We start from the raw sequence: 13,666 nt of genomic DNA, 5'->3' as shown, positions 1-13,666 counted from the left end.
CAGAAGGTGAATTAGTGTGTTATGAGCAACATGAGACTGATCAGTAAAATTACAGCTTTTAGAGAAATCTTGCCTCTTTGGAGAATATTCATGTGAAATACAGAATGTGCTGTGGTTGTGCTTCAGTTCAAAATGCTAAATATGATCTACACAACTTGTCTAGATGAAAATGCATGAGAAGCCAGGCTGTGCTACTGTGACCTGATGAGAAACATGCAGCTCTTGTAGTTTTCAGCACACTTGGAAGCTTTGCTGTTCTGTACTCCTGAAACCAGACGCGATCCTTGGCTGGATGTCAGTGCTACTTGCTTTTGTGTCTCAACCTGGTGGGCAGCTGAGCCCCCCACAGGCATTTCCTCACTCTAAGTGAAATGCAGGAGAGAATTGGCAAAACGTAGAGCGTGTGGGCAAAGATATGGCTCTGTGCAGCACTGCTTCGCAATAGCCAAAACATCTCTGTGTTGTCAGCATTATTCTCATCCTAAATCAATAGCACTGTGCCACACCAGCTGCTAGGAGGACAGTTCTCTTTTTCCAGTCAAAACCAGGACATTTGCTCTGTATCAGTAAGACCTTGGTGTGCTTTAAAGCAAGATATGTTGAAAAACACATGGAGGTAACATGCAGTGAACAGTACCTCATAGATTGCAGCTTGCTTACTCTGACAATGCAGAACAAATTAGATGATGGCACAGAGGATGAAGGAGATCCAGTTCTCCAGCCCACACTGATCTCTGAATTGCCTACTCACAGCAAGCACGCAGAATGTGTGGTTACTGCAAAGCTAAGCTGAATAGAAAAAAACTGTGTTTTTGGTTTATTTGAGCTCTGCTAGACTCAAAAGAGCTATACTTAGAAATACAAGGATTAAAAAGTGTTTGTTTTGTTAGAATTGCCAATTCACAGCACAGGAATGACAAAAAACATTGGTGCCCACAGTCAGTCAGCTTTGATCCAAACACAACCAAACCCAAAAGAGTTCCTTTGCGGTCTCTTGGCAGGGAGTTACAAAGGAACCATAGAACAGAGTACTGTGTTGGTGGCACAGGGAGGGAAGGGAGCCTGACACTGACACCCCCAGGGCAGCATCCTGGGTCTGTGGCATTGTCTTGTTGCCCCATGAGGATACCTCCTGCGGGAGGACAGGAAAGGCCCCAACAACAGAATCAGCAAGGCTGCTTTTTTCAGCTGGGAGTGCTTATAGCTAGGCTGGCTCTGTGGTGACTTGGTTAAAAATCTCTAAAATGAAGAGGAGGTACACAACAACCCAACAAAAATAACTTTGCTTTGGCCGGTAGAGACAGTCCAATATCTCATACATCTTTATCTGTTGGGTTCTCTTATCATACGTACACTCAATGTGAAGAGTGGGGCACGGTGGTCCTCCAGCTAGTGCTGCTCAGAGCCCATGGCGCCGAGCAGTCATGGCATGGGATGAGGAATGAGGGCAACCCTACATGCACCCATGCCTGCTGCATGCACCCGTGCCTGCTGCCCCGGCAGCCAGAGAAGGCAGTGGAAAGCATAGAGTGATGTGGTGATGGGGTGATCATCTTTCATGAGAAGACAGTGATCTCTTTCTGCTTCCCTCTGCTTCCACTGGTGCACACACAGACACAGGATGCCACTCTTAAGTGTTACATGTCTGAAGCAGTCCTGCAGGACTTGAAATGCTCTCTTTAAGGTTTCACTGTGAAAGCCATTTCCAAAAGGAAAACCAGGTCAGTAGCTGGATACATACTTAACCAGGAGAAAATGAGCAAGTTGATATGTGATTGCTGTGTTCAGTTAACTTGTCTATGAATGAGCTGTCCTGGTCCACGCAAAAGGACTCCAGGGGCTCATTTCTTGACAGCCAACTCAGATTGCTCAGAGCTGTGTGCTTTGGTCCGGCAGATTTCCCACACCCGTAGTTGAGTTGCTGGGAGTTGTTGTCCTTCCATGTTATGAATTCTCTGGAGCCGTAGGTACCAGTTGTAGTATTCACTCTTAGAATTACAGCAAAATTCGAACACGAGAGAAATCCTGACCTAGTCAGACTGAGGGCAGATCCCAGATGGAATGAAATGTGCAGCTGGGATGTGTCTGGAAGTACATGATAAGATCTGCTGTTTTCAGTTCTAACTTGGCAAAAGTTGGCTTGAATTGGATGGTCAGAATACAGTATATAGAGAAATGGCCTTAAAATGGAGCCCCGCAGAATCCCAGTGGGGACAAACAGGGCAACTCTTAGGACAAAGAAACCAATCACCCAATGCAGCCATGGTTTAGTTGCCAAGGGACATTCTCAGGCACATATTGCCATGGCTTTATGCTGTCGTGAGCCACCGCTCTGCCAACAGCTATAAATATGGGAAACCTGACAACAGAACACCAGCTGTGGTGCAAGGACTCCAGCCAATAAAGGCAGGCAGGCAACTCCAGCCAGCCAGCCAAGGCAGGCAGGCAGGGCCATGACTCCAGCCAGCCAGCCAGCCAGCCAGCCAGCCAAGGCAGGCAGGGGCTGCAAATTCAGCCACCCAAGGCCGGCAGGCAGGGGCTACGACTCCAGCCAGCCAGCCAAGGCTGGCAAGAAGGGACCGTGACACCAGCCAGGAGGCAAAATAAAAAATCAGTAAGTAAAAAATAAATAAAACAGTCCTTGGTCATTCCTGATTTCTCAAGACCATGCTGGGGCAGATTCTCCCCATAACATAATTTCAAAGACACAACTAATTGGGTGTTTTTGTCTTTTTTTGTTTGTTTTGTTCTGTTTTGGTATATGTTAAGGCACTGTCTAATAACAAGTCAACTTCTTGGAGTGGGTCCAGAGGAGGGCCACTAAGATGATCAGAGGGCTGGAGCACCTCTCCTATGAAGAAAGGTTGAAGGAACTGCGCTTGTTTAGCTTGGAGAAGAGAAGGCTCCAGGGCCTTCCAGTACTTGAGGGGAGCGTATAAAGAGGAGGGGAATGGCTGATGATGAGGGTCGCAGTGCTAGGACAAGGGGGAATGGTCTTAAACTGAGACAGGGCAGGTTTCTGTTAGATATTAAAAGGAAGCTTTTCACACAGAGGGTGGTGATGCACAGGTTGCCCAAGGAGGTTGTGGATGCCCCCTCCCTGGCAAGAATTTTTGTGGAGACAATTCACCCAAACTATTATATAAGCTGTCTTTTTGATGTAACGTTTAAAGGGTACACAGCTTCAGTTTTAGAAGAATGAACTGTACTCTGAAGGATCTATAAGTTTTCAAAAACAAAGAAGAAAAATATTTTTTTAAGAAGTTATAGGCCAGGGAGAATTGTTAATCAGAGTTGCAGCTGTGACAGTTCTCTTGAAGTTCTGTTTGAAATGACGAGTGATATTTACCATTGCAGTTTTCTTTTACAACCAGTGAAGTGCAGGCTGGGATAATTCTGTATCACTTCCTCCTTAAATTAAAATGTATGCCTTAAAAATTAGTAGGTCCTTTGTTTAAAAATCAAATAGCTAGTGTAGATAATGTCTTAACTGTGTTTCAGTTTTCTCACTAAGTAATTTCTATATTACAATTATTTGTAATATAGAATATAGAATATAGAGAGACTGGAGAGTAGCCCTGCTAAAGGGATCTGGGGGTACTCATTGACAGCAAGTAGAACAGGAGCCAGAAGCGTGCCCAGGCAGCCCAGAGAGCCAACTGCACACAGTGGGCACAGCCCCGAGCTGCTGGATTTCATGCAGCATTTAGGCACTTGGACTGGATATTCTTGGAGGTCTTTTCCAACCTTGGCAATTCTGTGATGTGGAGAACATTTCAGACACAGTGTTGGACTTTGGGTGGTGCTGTGTGGAGCTGGATTCGATCACCCTTGTGGGTCCCTCCCAGCTTGGGATATTCTGTGTTCTTTTTTTGCACTAATACGGTATTTGCTTTCTTCCAATCTCCTCATGCTTTCTTAAATATTCAAGAAATGAAAATTAGTAGTCTATAATATGACTTACATATCTTCCTAAATTCTTGAATTTCAATTGATCTGCAGGTTTAAAAATATTTACTAGAAGAATTGTTCACATTCTTTGAGATACTGTTGGATTGCAAAGTATTTTCACCATGTAATTTAGGTGTTATTTAACAAATGTAACAAAATAATTGTTAGGCACTTTTTTTTTTTTTTTGTATTTTTCTTACTTTTCTTGTATGTTCTTACTGATTCTGGCATTTTCGTTTAGCATGGGTCCAGTAAAACAATGGAAAAGATTTTTATTATTTGAAATAAACCCCATCACCTTCGATTAAGCTATCTACGTGGTCTTCCTTATCCCCAGTGCTTATTTGTTTTTCTTATCAATTTCTTACAATTTAGAACTTCTGGTTTTATAGCCACTATTAAGAAAAGTCTTCCATTATGTCACCTGAGCTGGCTGCTTTCAGTTCTCTCTGGTTGTGGTTTAGTGAGCATCTGAGCCAGGAGTACAATGTGTTGCTGCAAAGACGAAATCTCATTCCCTGCCCCTTCTTAGACGAGGTGTTTGCCAGACCCTGATGCTGGCTAGCCTAGCATATATCTGATTTATGTCTGGTCAGTGAGTGGAGTTGGCTCCCAGGAAGGTACAAAGCGTGCTGGAGCTGGTGCAAGGTGTAGTGAGTGAAGAGAAGCGTGGCTTCTGTGTTTTGGCAGTACCAGGCTGCCCAGCTGGTGCATTGTGAAGCTGTGTTCTACCTGAGTTTAGTTGTTTTTAATTAGCATAGAGATGTCAGTCATGGATTTGCTGCTTTATAAGCATGAACAAAATCTCAAGTTGACCTTGAAGTACCACCTGCCTATAGAATTAGTTTGAACTGACTATAAACAACAAATTCAATGAAGCAATGAGACTTGCTTGACAGAATTATGTGGTTAACAGCAGGACAAGGGGAAATGGTTGTAAGTTGAGGGAGGGAAGATTTAGGTTGGATGTCAGGGGGAAGTTCCTTACTATGAGGGTGGTGAGGTGCTGGAACAGGCTGCCCAGAGAGGTTGTGGATGCCCTGTCCCTAGAGGTGTTCAAGGGCAGGCTGGATTGGGTCCTGGGGAGCCTGGACTAATATTAAATGGGGAGGTTGGTGGCCCTGCATGTGACGGGGGGATTGGAGATTCACGATCCTGGAGGTCCCTTCCAACCCAGGCCGTTCTGTGATTCTGTGGCTCTGCCATCCAGCCAGGCAGCTTAACATGAAGTATGATTCTATATTTGATGCCTTCATCAATAAGTGTTTCTAAACAGCTAAGGTTTGGAAATGAAAAACATGCTAAGTTACAGAACAAAAGTTTTAGCAAGAAAAAAACTAGGACAATAGCAAACCAAGTAATTCTTTAGGTTGTAATTATTAAAATAGTCATCCCTGATTTAAAACCAGAAATAACGGATAAAAATTGAAATGAAAGCAGATGAAGAAAAGCAGAATCTGGGTAGTAACTGTAAGTAATTCAGAAGTAATTCAGAGGAGGCCTCTTGTGTTTCTAAGATTACTTTATTCTTTACAGGCTGGATGCTTTCTACTGGTATTAACTAAAGGAGAGCCTAGAAATCAACATATTAGGAAATATGGAGGTTAAACAGCATTGAGAAGGAATACAGAGTAGTGTAATAGTATGCACAGCTGTAGATAAACATCAGGTTTTCACAGAATCACAGAACAGAGAGTCCTGGAAATCAGTCCCATCCAGAGCACCCTGTGGTAAGTGTGCTATTTGCTGCTTTAGTTCCCTGAACTGTTTTTAGCTTACTCTGTCCTTGCAGGAATTTGAACTTTTTCTTGCGTGCTCTAAAGTAAAACTGCCCTTTCATGGCAACTGAAATGGAAACCAATTATCTAGCAATGTCAAGAAAACAAAAGGTACACAGATATTAAGATATGCATCTTAAATTTCTCAAACGTGAAACTTGAAATGTAATGCTTTTAGGCATGATGCAAGACCTTCTCTTCTAGTAGATGGCAAAACCCACAATACTGCAACTCCCACAGCTCCACTGATTATCAAATAATTTATCTTCTTCAAATACTTTACATAAATGTTATTTGGCAGTTGTAAAAGTAGTCCATTATCCCCCAAAAAACTACCTGATAAAGCACTTTGATAATGAGAACCCTGCTTGGGCAGTATAAATCCAGTTCTGAGTAGCAGCGGGGCACTGGCTTACAGTAACAAGTCAAATGTTAACAGAAATGCCAGGGCAGTGAGTTAAATGACTACTAGAAGGACTGAGCAGAGCTGCACCCTTTTACTTCCCTAGCCAATGGCTGCGGACGCTGAGTGAGTAGGAAGCAAAAGACTTTGAAGTTCTCCTTGCCACAGTTCACTATTCTGCCTTTGCTGAAGACAGAGTCCTGAGCTAGGCTAGCCTGAAATTTGTTCAGGCCACAGGGCAGTGGCCATGGGGCACTTGCATTCTTCATTCCCATCTTGCAGCAGAAGATAATAATCAAACCCTGGGACTATTATTTTCCAGCGTGACAAGAATGGTACTTACTGAAATGATATCCAGCCAGCTGAAAAAGTCAATTTAATAAGTCATTACTTATTAAACTGTACAGACTGTGGGACCGGTGGGAAAGAAACAGATTCTAACGTATGTTTGTTCAGCTCCAACTTCTCTTTCTGTCCTTGCAGCTCTGAAGAACTATTCGAGACCGTGGAAACAGCATTACTTAAATAACCTCCTGTTTTGTGGAACTGCACAGTTGACAAAATATATGCTTATTAGAGAAGTTGTGGAATGTGCAGCACTTGGTAGCTCTATTAAGAGACAGCAGCAACAAGCTAGCTCACTTCTACAAAGCCATGTATTACTTACAAATCAATTAACACTTGACAAACATTTAGTACAGACACAGTTTCATCATATTTTTTATCGCTCGGAAACCCGGTGGGATTGACTGCAAAAGCATAAGCAATATAAATCAGTATTTAAATTATATATTACATGTTTATTATGGGTGCAACATTTTTTAAATTTACATTTTATGAAAAATCAGAAGTATTTACAATTTTTGTAAGATAAACTTGTGTGCTCTAATTTACAGTCTGACGTAGTAATAATCCACAAAAACTCAGATCCTTTAGAGTTGTGTTTACAAATCAATTTTTTTTCAGAGGCAGCTACAAAGGAAATGGCTGTATACACAAGCAAGAACCAGCTTGCTACATGCTTTTTTTTCTCTTCCCCATCAGATTGCTACATGTACTTTTTACACTGTTTTTGAATTGCTTTACAAAAAGTCTATATAGGCTTGCATGGCTTCAAAATTGTAACCTGCACCCAATGCAAATGTATCTATAATCACCCCAATGAGGACTAGTTTGAAAGTGCTGAAAAGTAGCTACTTCATTTAACTCAGAAATGGAAGCAATAGTTCATTAAGAGCAGCTATACAGTTTTGGGTTTTCATTAATGAAACACTGTCATGTTAAACACAGTTTGATTGCAAAGCAGATTACAATTAAGACTCCAGTAAAAAGACTGTACCATTTCATATCCGTTAGAAATTCTCCACTCAATAAGATCAGCAAATTAAAAGCCAGATATACTTTTCCAATCAGATGTAAAGTTCAAGATATCCTTAGAGCTAATAATGGCAATCCCATCTGCCAAACGTATAGCATACATCAGATTTTATGTAGCCTCTCTAAAGCTTAATGTATTGTAAAGCTTCAGCAGTCCTATTCACCACTGGTTTTGCATGAATTAATTCAAGCAAGTTTTATTGTCTTAATAGAGAATTTGAAATAGATTCAGTATTCAGAATGGTCATATAAAATTCCCACTTGAAGGTTATTAAATTACTTTGCTCCAGTACTTTTTGATTTCTGTACTGAAAAAATCATTTGATAATACAGATACATAAAAGATTTTCTAAACTAGTTACTTGTTTTAAAAAATGTTACTAATGTGTCACTTTTCTTAGGCTGCAGCAAGAAGAGCAGAAGAGAAATATTAAAACTGCTAGTTACAGAGAAAAAGTAAAACTAATAGAAATGGCAGTACAGTCATCTTGCTGCCATAATATCCCCTTCTTAAATGATATTCCTCCCAAAGTACTGCTTACATTCACATCATTCCAAAAGCACTTAATGCAGTCAGTGTAAAGGGAAACGCTGGTTTCTTTTAAAAGCATCGTTACCACCTTTCAAGATTCTCATCTTTGGTGACGTTAAAGTTAGTACATCAAAATTCCAAAGTCCTGCATGATGCACCTCCCTTTACTATGGATGCATTTATTGCAATTACCCCATGAGGGAGTAATCCACCATTTTGATCTCCTTTAAAACAACCTCCAGCTTCTGCAGATCTCCCTTTTAGATCCCCATCAAAAGAATTTTTGTGAAGTTGTATTACACAAACACCACACTTTCTTCACAAATGGCCAAACTTTGAAAGAGGAAGTGAGGCACATGAATAACGAATTGGATAGGCACAGGCTTTTTTTTAAAGGCACAAATGTTATGAAGTTCATATAAAAATAAATTAAATCTACAGCATTAATTCAAACAATCACAACACCCATAAAATTCACTAACTGCAGAAGTAAATCTTTTCTGTCTTTTGCAATTTTGTAACACATTGCACTTAGGAGAAAAAACACTATATAAAACAACATACACGTTAATAATATATGATACATGGGCATCAAGTTACGTTTTTTATACATCTCTAACTCAAATATTTTTATGGCACAAGAAGAACTACATAAAAGTTTGCCCCTTTTTCTTTAAAAACTGGCAATGAAGGAATCTGAAAAATGAGTATTATGGAAAGCTCAAGTACTCTTACTTGCTCTCCTACATTTTTATGTTTAATGTTTACAGTATAGCGTACGATTTCATACTTTCATTACAACTATTGATTACTATTTTGACTTCTAGATAAATTTACCAAAATTTTAACAAAGTTTCCCCAATATTGCAGTTGATCATTTACAGACAGTGTTGAAGTTAACTTCAGTGCTATTATAAAGTAATACAAGCTCTTCAAAATGACTTTTGAAAGTGCATTTTCTGTCCTGTGGTTTGGCCTCAAAGTAGGTCAATATTTAAAAAAAAATAATGCATGTGAAAATAGTGTTTGACAAGAAGAAGGGGCAGAGTGGGTTTCTTGTACTCCTTTAATGACACGACTTTCACAGGTTCATCAGCAGTCTGCCATATACCGTCCTGAAAAATAAAGACAGGGTTTTTCTTGCAGTCAGTTGATGAAACAGATTTTGTCAGTATTTTCCTGTGAGCAGTTTGACTAACTACGGGGAAATGAAAAACCACCAGTAGTTTTCAGCCACGTTTTAAGGAAAGGTAAGTATTTATACGCCATCTGTTCAACAGTTTAATGTTCTGTAACACAGCACTACAGAATATGTAATATTAATTTGAACATATAAGCATGTCAGCATCTTACCAGTGGCAAATCTCTTCTTAAGGAGGGAAAGCCGATAGCCAGTGCCTACCAGCTCTACATCTACTCCTGAAAGAGTGCTTCCTTCACTTATGAATTGCACTGCAAGTGTTGCTGGTTTACTGGGTCCTTCTGAAAGTTCAAATTTTGCCCTGAGGGATCCAGAACCTATAGAAACCAGTAAGGAAAGAAAACCTCAATTTTCTAATTAAGACAAGATCCAACTAAATACATTTCCCAAAACACTTCTGTTGATCTTTCACAGACAGGGGTGAAGCTCAGTTCAGTGTTGCTATACAGCAGTAATAGTTCTTAATCACTTTAGTAACACTTCTGTAGGATAGCACAAGGCATTAAAAAACACTGTTATTTCTCCTTTTTTTGAGTTCTTAACCAAGTGTTTTCTTGTTCTTGCACTATCTAGTGGGGATAAAATGAGATTTAAATAATAATGGAATAGTAAAAGTCCAGAATTTTTACTTCTTTAAAATAACTTGCTATTCCTAGTCAGTAGGAACTGCTAATTGATGAGGAAAGTTAGTGACTAAAAAGTTACTGGGTTAAAAACAGGGATTAATGAATTAAATTGTTTTACGCAATGACTTGTTCCTGATAAATTTGCCTTAAAGTCCACTTCATTTCTTCAATGATGTATCATAGTTTGGGTAACTGGATGCTCATATATTCAAGTATTTCAAAGTTGGCTTTGTGTTTTATACGTCTGCAATTCACAGCTCACATAATGTGTTGGACTGTAAAAAATACACATTTTACCACCATATACACAGAACAAAGTGTACTTCAAGCCATTTGTCCTAATAGTAACAGTCCTTCTGTAACTTCTCATAGCATTATATTCTCACTGGGTTGTGAGTACAAAGTATTTACGCTCAAGAAAAAGATGTCAGTAAGAGAAGATAAAGTCATAGATATCAGTCAGATATGTTCACATCTGCTGAAGTTGTGATCTGAGTCAATGAGAGCCCTTTTTATGCTGCTCTGCAGGTGTGGAGTAGTTCTTCATCTGGCTGCATTCATGTTTTAGCATGACTTCGTTCTTCTAAAAGATTTGGTAACAAAAATGAAAAACGAGAAGGCTATCCCTACATAATTAAAGCAGATTGAAGACAGGAAGCAAACAACTGTGAAGTCATTGAATGATTGAAGTACACTGTATGACAGCAACAACCTCTGCCAGATCAAATTCTCTCAAATTTTGTTTGAATGACCACTACAAATCTGCAGTCTTTGCAGCAACAGAAAAGGTCTTCCCTTCCCAGGCTTCCCTTTTGTCCCTGTTTTTCTAATTTGGAAAAACATCATACCTACAAAGGTTCTAAGGACTGTGATATCAACTGGCCTTCGGGGAAAGACAGCTGGACAGAAAATATCTACTGATTCCTTACAAAGCAATGTTATATAAGTTACTGCTCTGAGCATGTAGCATGGGTTTTTTGTTGTTATTTATTTGTTTCAGGAGCCATTTGCCAAAACAAATGCTGGTCAAGAACAATCTGTAGCTGAGCCTGTCTTAGCACAGCATTTTCATTCCAGTTCTTCCACTTTTTCCACTTCATTTCAATTGTCAGTGTGTGAAAAAAAGAACAGAACAATTTATTAAATATTTAACATATTTTTTCTTTCAAAGACTGTTCATTTTCAAATAGCATTGATGCAGTATTTTCCTATTTCAGTTTGAAATCTATTTTAGAGCTAACAACTTCCCAGGGTTTCACCAATTTTCCTTTTATAATTAACTATTTATATTTTAGCATCTCACTTTTAACAGAATCTTTCAGGAGGAACTTCACTGAGAAGTTGAACTGGTCAACAGGATACAACATGAGATAAAGTGTATACATGCATGAGGGTGCAGAAGCTAAAATGATTACATTTTTGCTGTTACCATTTTTCTGTAGAACAAAAAAAAAGTTCAACTTGCCTCCATTCTCAGATTTCTCTGAAATGCTAGATAGTTTCCAGTAAGCTTTCATCTGGTCTGAATTCCTGTGAGAGAAAGGTTGGTTTGTTACAAGCATCAATTTTCAGGATCTTACTTCCCTAACTTTACCCAGGTACTTTACAAGGCCATGCACACATAACCTACATTTCTAAATGAAAGTTTATAAAAATACTGATCATTTCAACACGGGTTTGCAGAGAGCTGTGCAAAGCAAACGTGCACTGCACCTGAGCTTGCAGCTGAGCTCAGACGTACATGCCACCTTTTTATACAATCTCTAGTGTACTCTGTACAGGAATGGCTCCACCTGACAACTCCAAAGCCTGCGTGGTCTCAAAGAGCAGGGACAGACCAAACACACTGGAAGAAGTTTGAAAGCTGAATCTTTATGCTTGATGGCAATGGTACAAGTGGGAACAATGTCGATTGTTTTCACCTATGCGAGACTCTGGGCTGTACGAATGGGAACATTTTCATTCTAATAAAACAATAGCTGGCATACGTGACACATACTTTACATTTATGACACAGTTTAACTTCTGACTCTGTAGAGGGGGAAAAAAGAAAAAGGTACCAAGCTCTAGAGTTTCCTAACTAGACATCTGATCTCTTTGAACACTTTGCATCATTTCATCAATGGAAAGCCAACAACTTAAAGCTGTAAGTGGCATGAATTGCTGAGAGGTTTGAAATTGTCTTTGGCATTGGTACAGCAGGAGTGAAATGCTCATGCAAGCAGAACAGATGGTCACATGCTGGAGGCAGAATTATAAAACATTTATTCTTAAAAAACCCCAAAAGCTCATCACCCAACCCTCTAGGACAAAGATGCAGGATGACACAAACAATACACAGCTGTTTGCGATATGACTAGTTATTTTTTTGTCAACTCGTAAAGCTCAAAATTCTAGCCTTGGGTTGTTCCCTCGGTGAGAGGCAAAATAGCCTGGCTCGAGTCCCTTATTGTGATGAATCTTCTCTGAAGCTGTCACTAAATGTTTAACCTTCCTAGATAGCACCAGGAGTTCTGGGAGGCTATTCTGGGAGGCTGAAGCAGTCGACCCCACGCCTCAAGACTGCCTCCATCTGGAAGGAAAGAAGAGTGGTTGTCGTAGGTGACTCCCTTTTGACTGGGATGGAGGGCCTGATATGTCAGCCTGACCCCACCTGTGGGGAAATGTGCTGCCTCCCTAGGGCACAGGTCAGGGATATCTCTAGAAAGCTTCCTGGGCTTATTCGCCCATCTGATTACTATGCCTTACTGGTAGTTCAGTTGGCAGTGATGCTGCTGCTGAGGGAAGCCTGAGAGCTATCAAAAATGACTTCAAGGGACTGGAGAGGGTACTTGATGGAGTGGGCATGCAGATGGTTTTCTCTTCTATCCCTTCAGTGGTGGGGAAGGACACTGAGAGGATCAAAAAAACCCTCCTCATTGATAAATGGCTCAGAGGTCGGTGCAAACACAAGAATTTTGGTTTTTTTGACCATGGGGCAATTTACTCGGCACCTGGCATGATGGCTGCAGATGGAGCTCACCTGTCTGCAAGGGGTAAAAGGATCCCAGCCCAGGAACTGGCGGGACTCATTGAAAGGTATTTAAACTGGGTAAGAAGGGGGAAGGGGACAAAATGAGGGCCACTGGGGTTGAGCAGGTAGTTGGAGGCTCAAAACAGTGCTTGATGGGTGATGAGGGTGGAGTTCAAAAGGATGGAGAATGGCAGGGGGATGCTGCTTCCCTAAAGTGTCTGTACACTAATGCGTGCAGTATGGGAAATAAACAGGAAGAGTTGGAGATCTGCGTGCGGTCACATGGCTATGATCTCATTGCGATCACAGAGACGTGGTGGGACAGCTCGCGTGACTGGAATGTTGTCATGGAGGGCTATGTGCTTTTTAGGAAGATCTGCTGTCAAGGCGGGGTGGTGGAGTTGCACTTTATGTGAGAGAGCAGCTAAAATGTATTGAACTCCACCTGGGGGAGAGTGGTGTAGCAGTGGAGAGCTTGTGGATGAGAATCAAGGAGCAGGCTGGTATGGGTGACACTGTTGTGGGTGTGTGCTACAGGCCCCCTGATCAGGAGGAGGAGGTTGATGAGGCCTTCCACAAGCAACTGGAAGCAGCGTCACGATCCCAGGCGCTGGTGCTTATGGGGGACTTCAATTATCCAGATATTTGCTGGAAAAGCAACATGGCCAGGGGTGCGCGGTCCAGACGGTTCTGCAATGTGTTGAAGACAACTTCCTGGTGCAGGTGGAGGAGGAACCGATGAGGAGAGGGGCACTGCTGGACCTTATTCTCACTAATAAGGAAGG

At 40.9% G+C, this 13,666-nt stretch overlaps 1 protein-coding gene across 5 annotated transcripts in view; it reads right to left on the bottom strand.

Moving 5' to 3' along the window:
* Positions 1 to 6,911: 6,911 nt before the first annotated feature.
* FCHO2 (FCH and mu domain containing endocytic adaptor 2) overlaps positions 6,912 to 13,666 on the bottom strand; it is a 92,097-nt gene continuing 85,342 nt past the window's right edge. For all 5 annotated transcript variants that reach the window (XM_052701270.1, XM_052701269.1, XM_052701271.1 and 2 more), the window contains 3 exons: positions 11,334 to 11,398; positions 9,395 to 9,559; positions 6,912 to 9,156 (listed from right to left, as the gene is read on the bottom strand). In XM_052701270.1, the coding sequence (XP_052557230.1) occupies positions 9,134 to 9,156; positions 9,395 to 9,559; positions 11,334 to 11,398 (253 nt within the window). In that variant the 3' untranslated portion in view covers positions 6,912 to 9,133. The remainder of the gene's footprint in view (positions 9,157 to 9,394; positions 9,560 to 11,333; positions 11,399 to 13,666) is intronic.

This window comes from Tympanuchus pallidicinctus, unplaced genomic scaffold (genome assembly GCF_026119805.1).
Source record: "Tympanuchus pallidicinctus isolate F22 unplaced genomic scaffold, pur_lepc_1.0 scaffold4, whole genome shotgun sequence".
Taxonomy (NCBI): domain Eukaryota; kingdom Metazoa; phylum Chordata; class Aves; order Galliformes; family Phasianidae; genus Tympanuchus; species Tympanuchus pallidicinctus.
The sequence above is the reverse complement of the archived record's forward strand: the minus strand, read 5'-3'. Positions and strand labels throughout refer to the sequence as shown.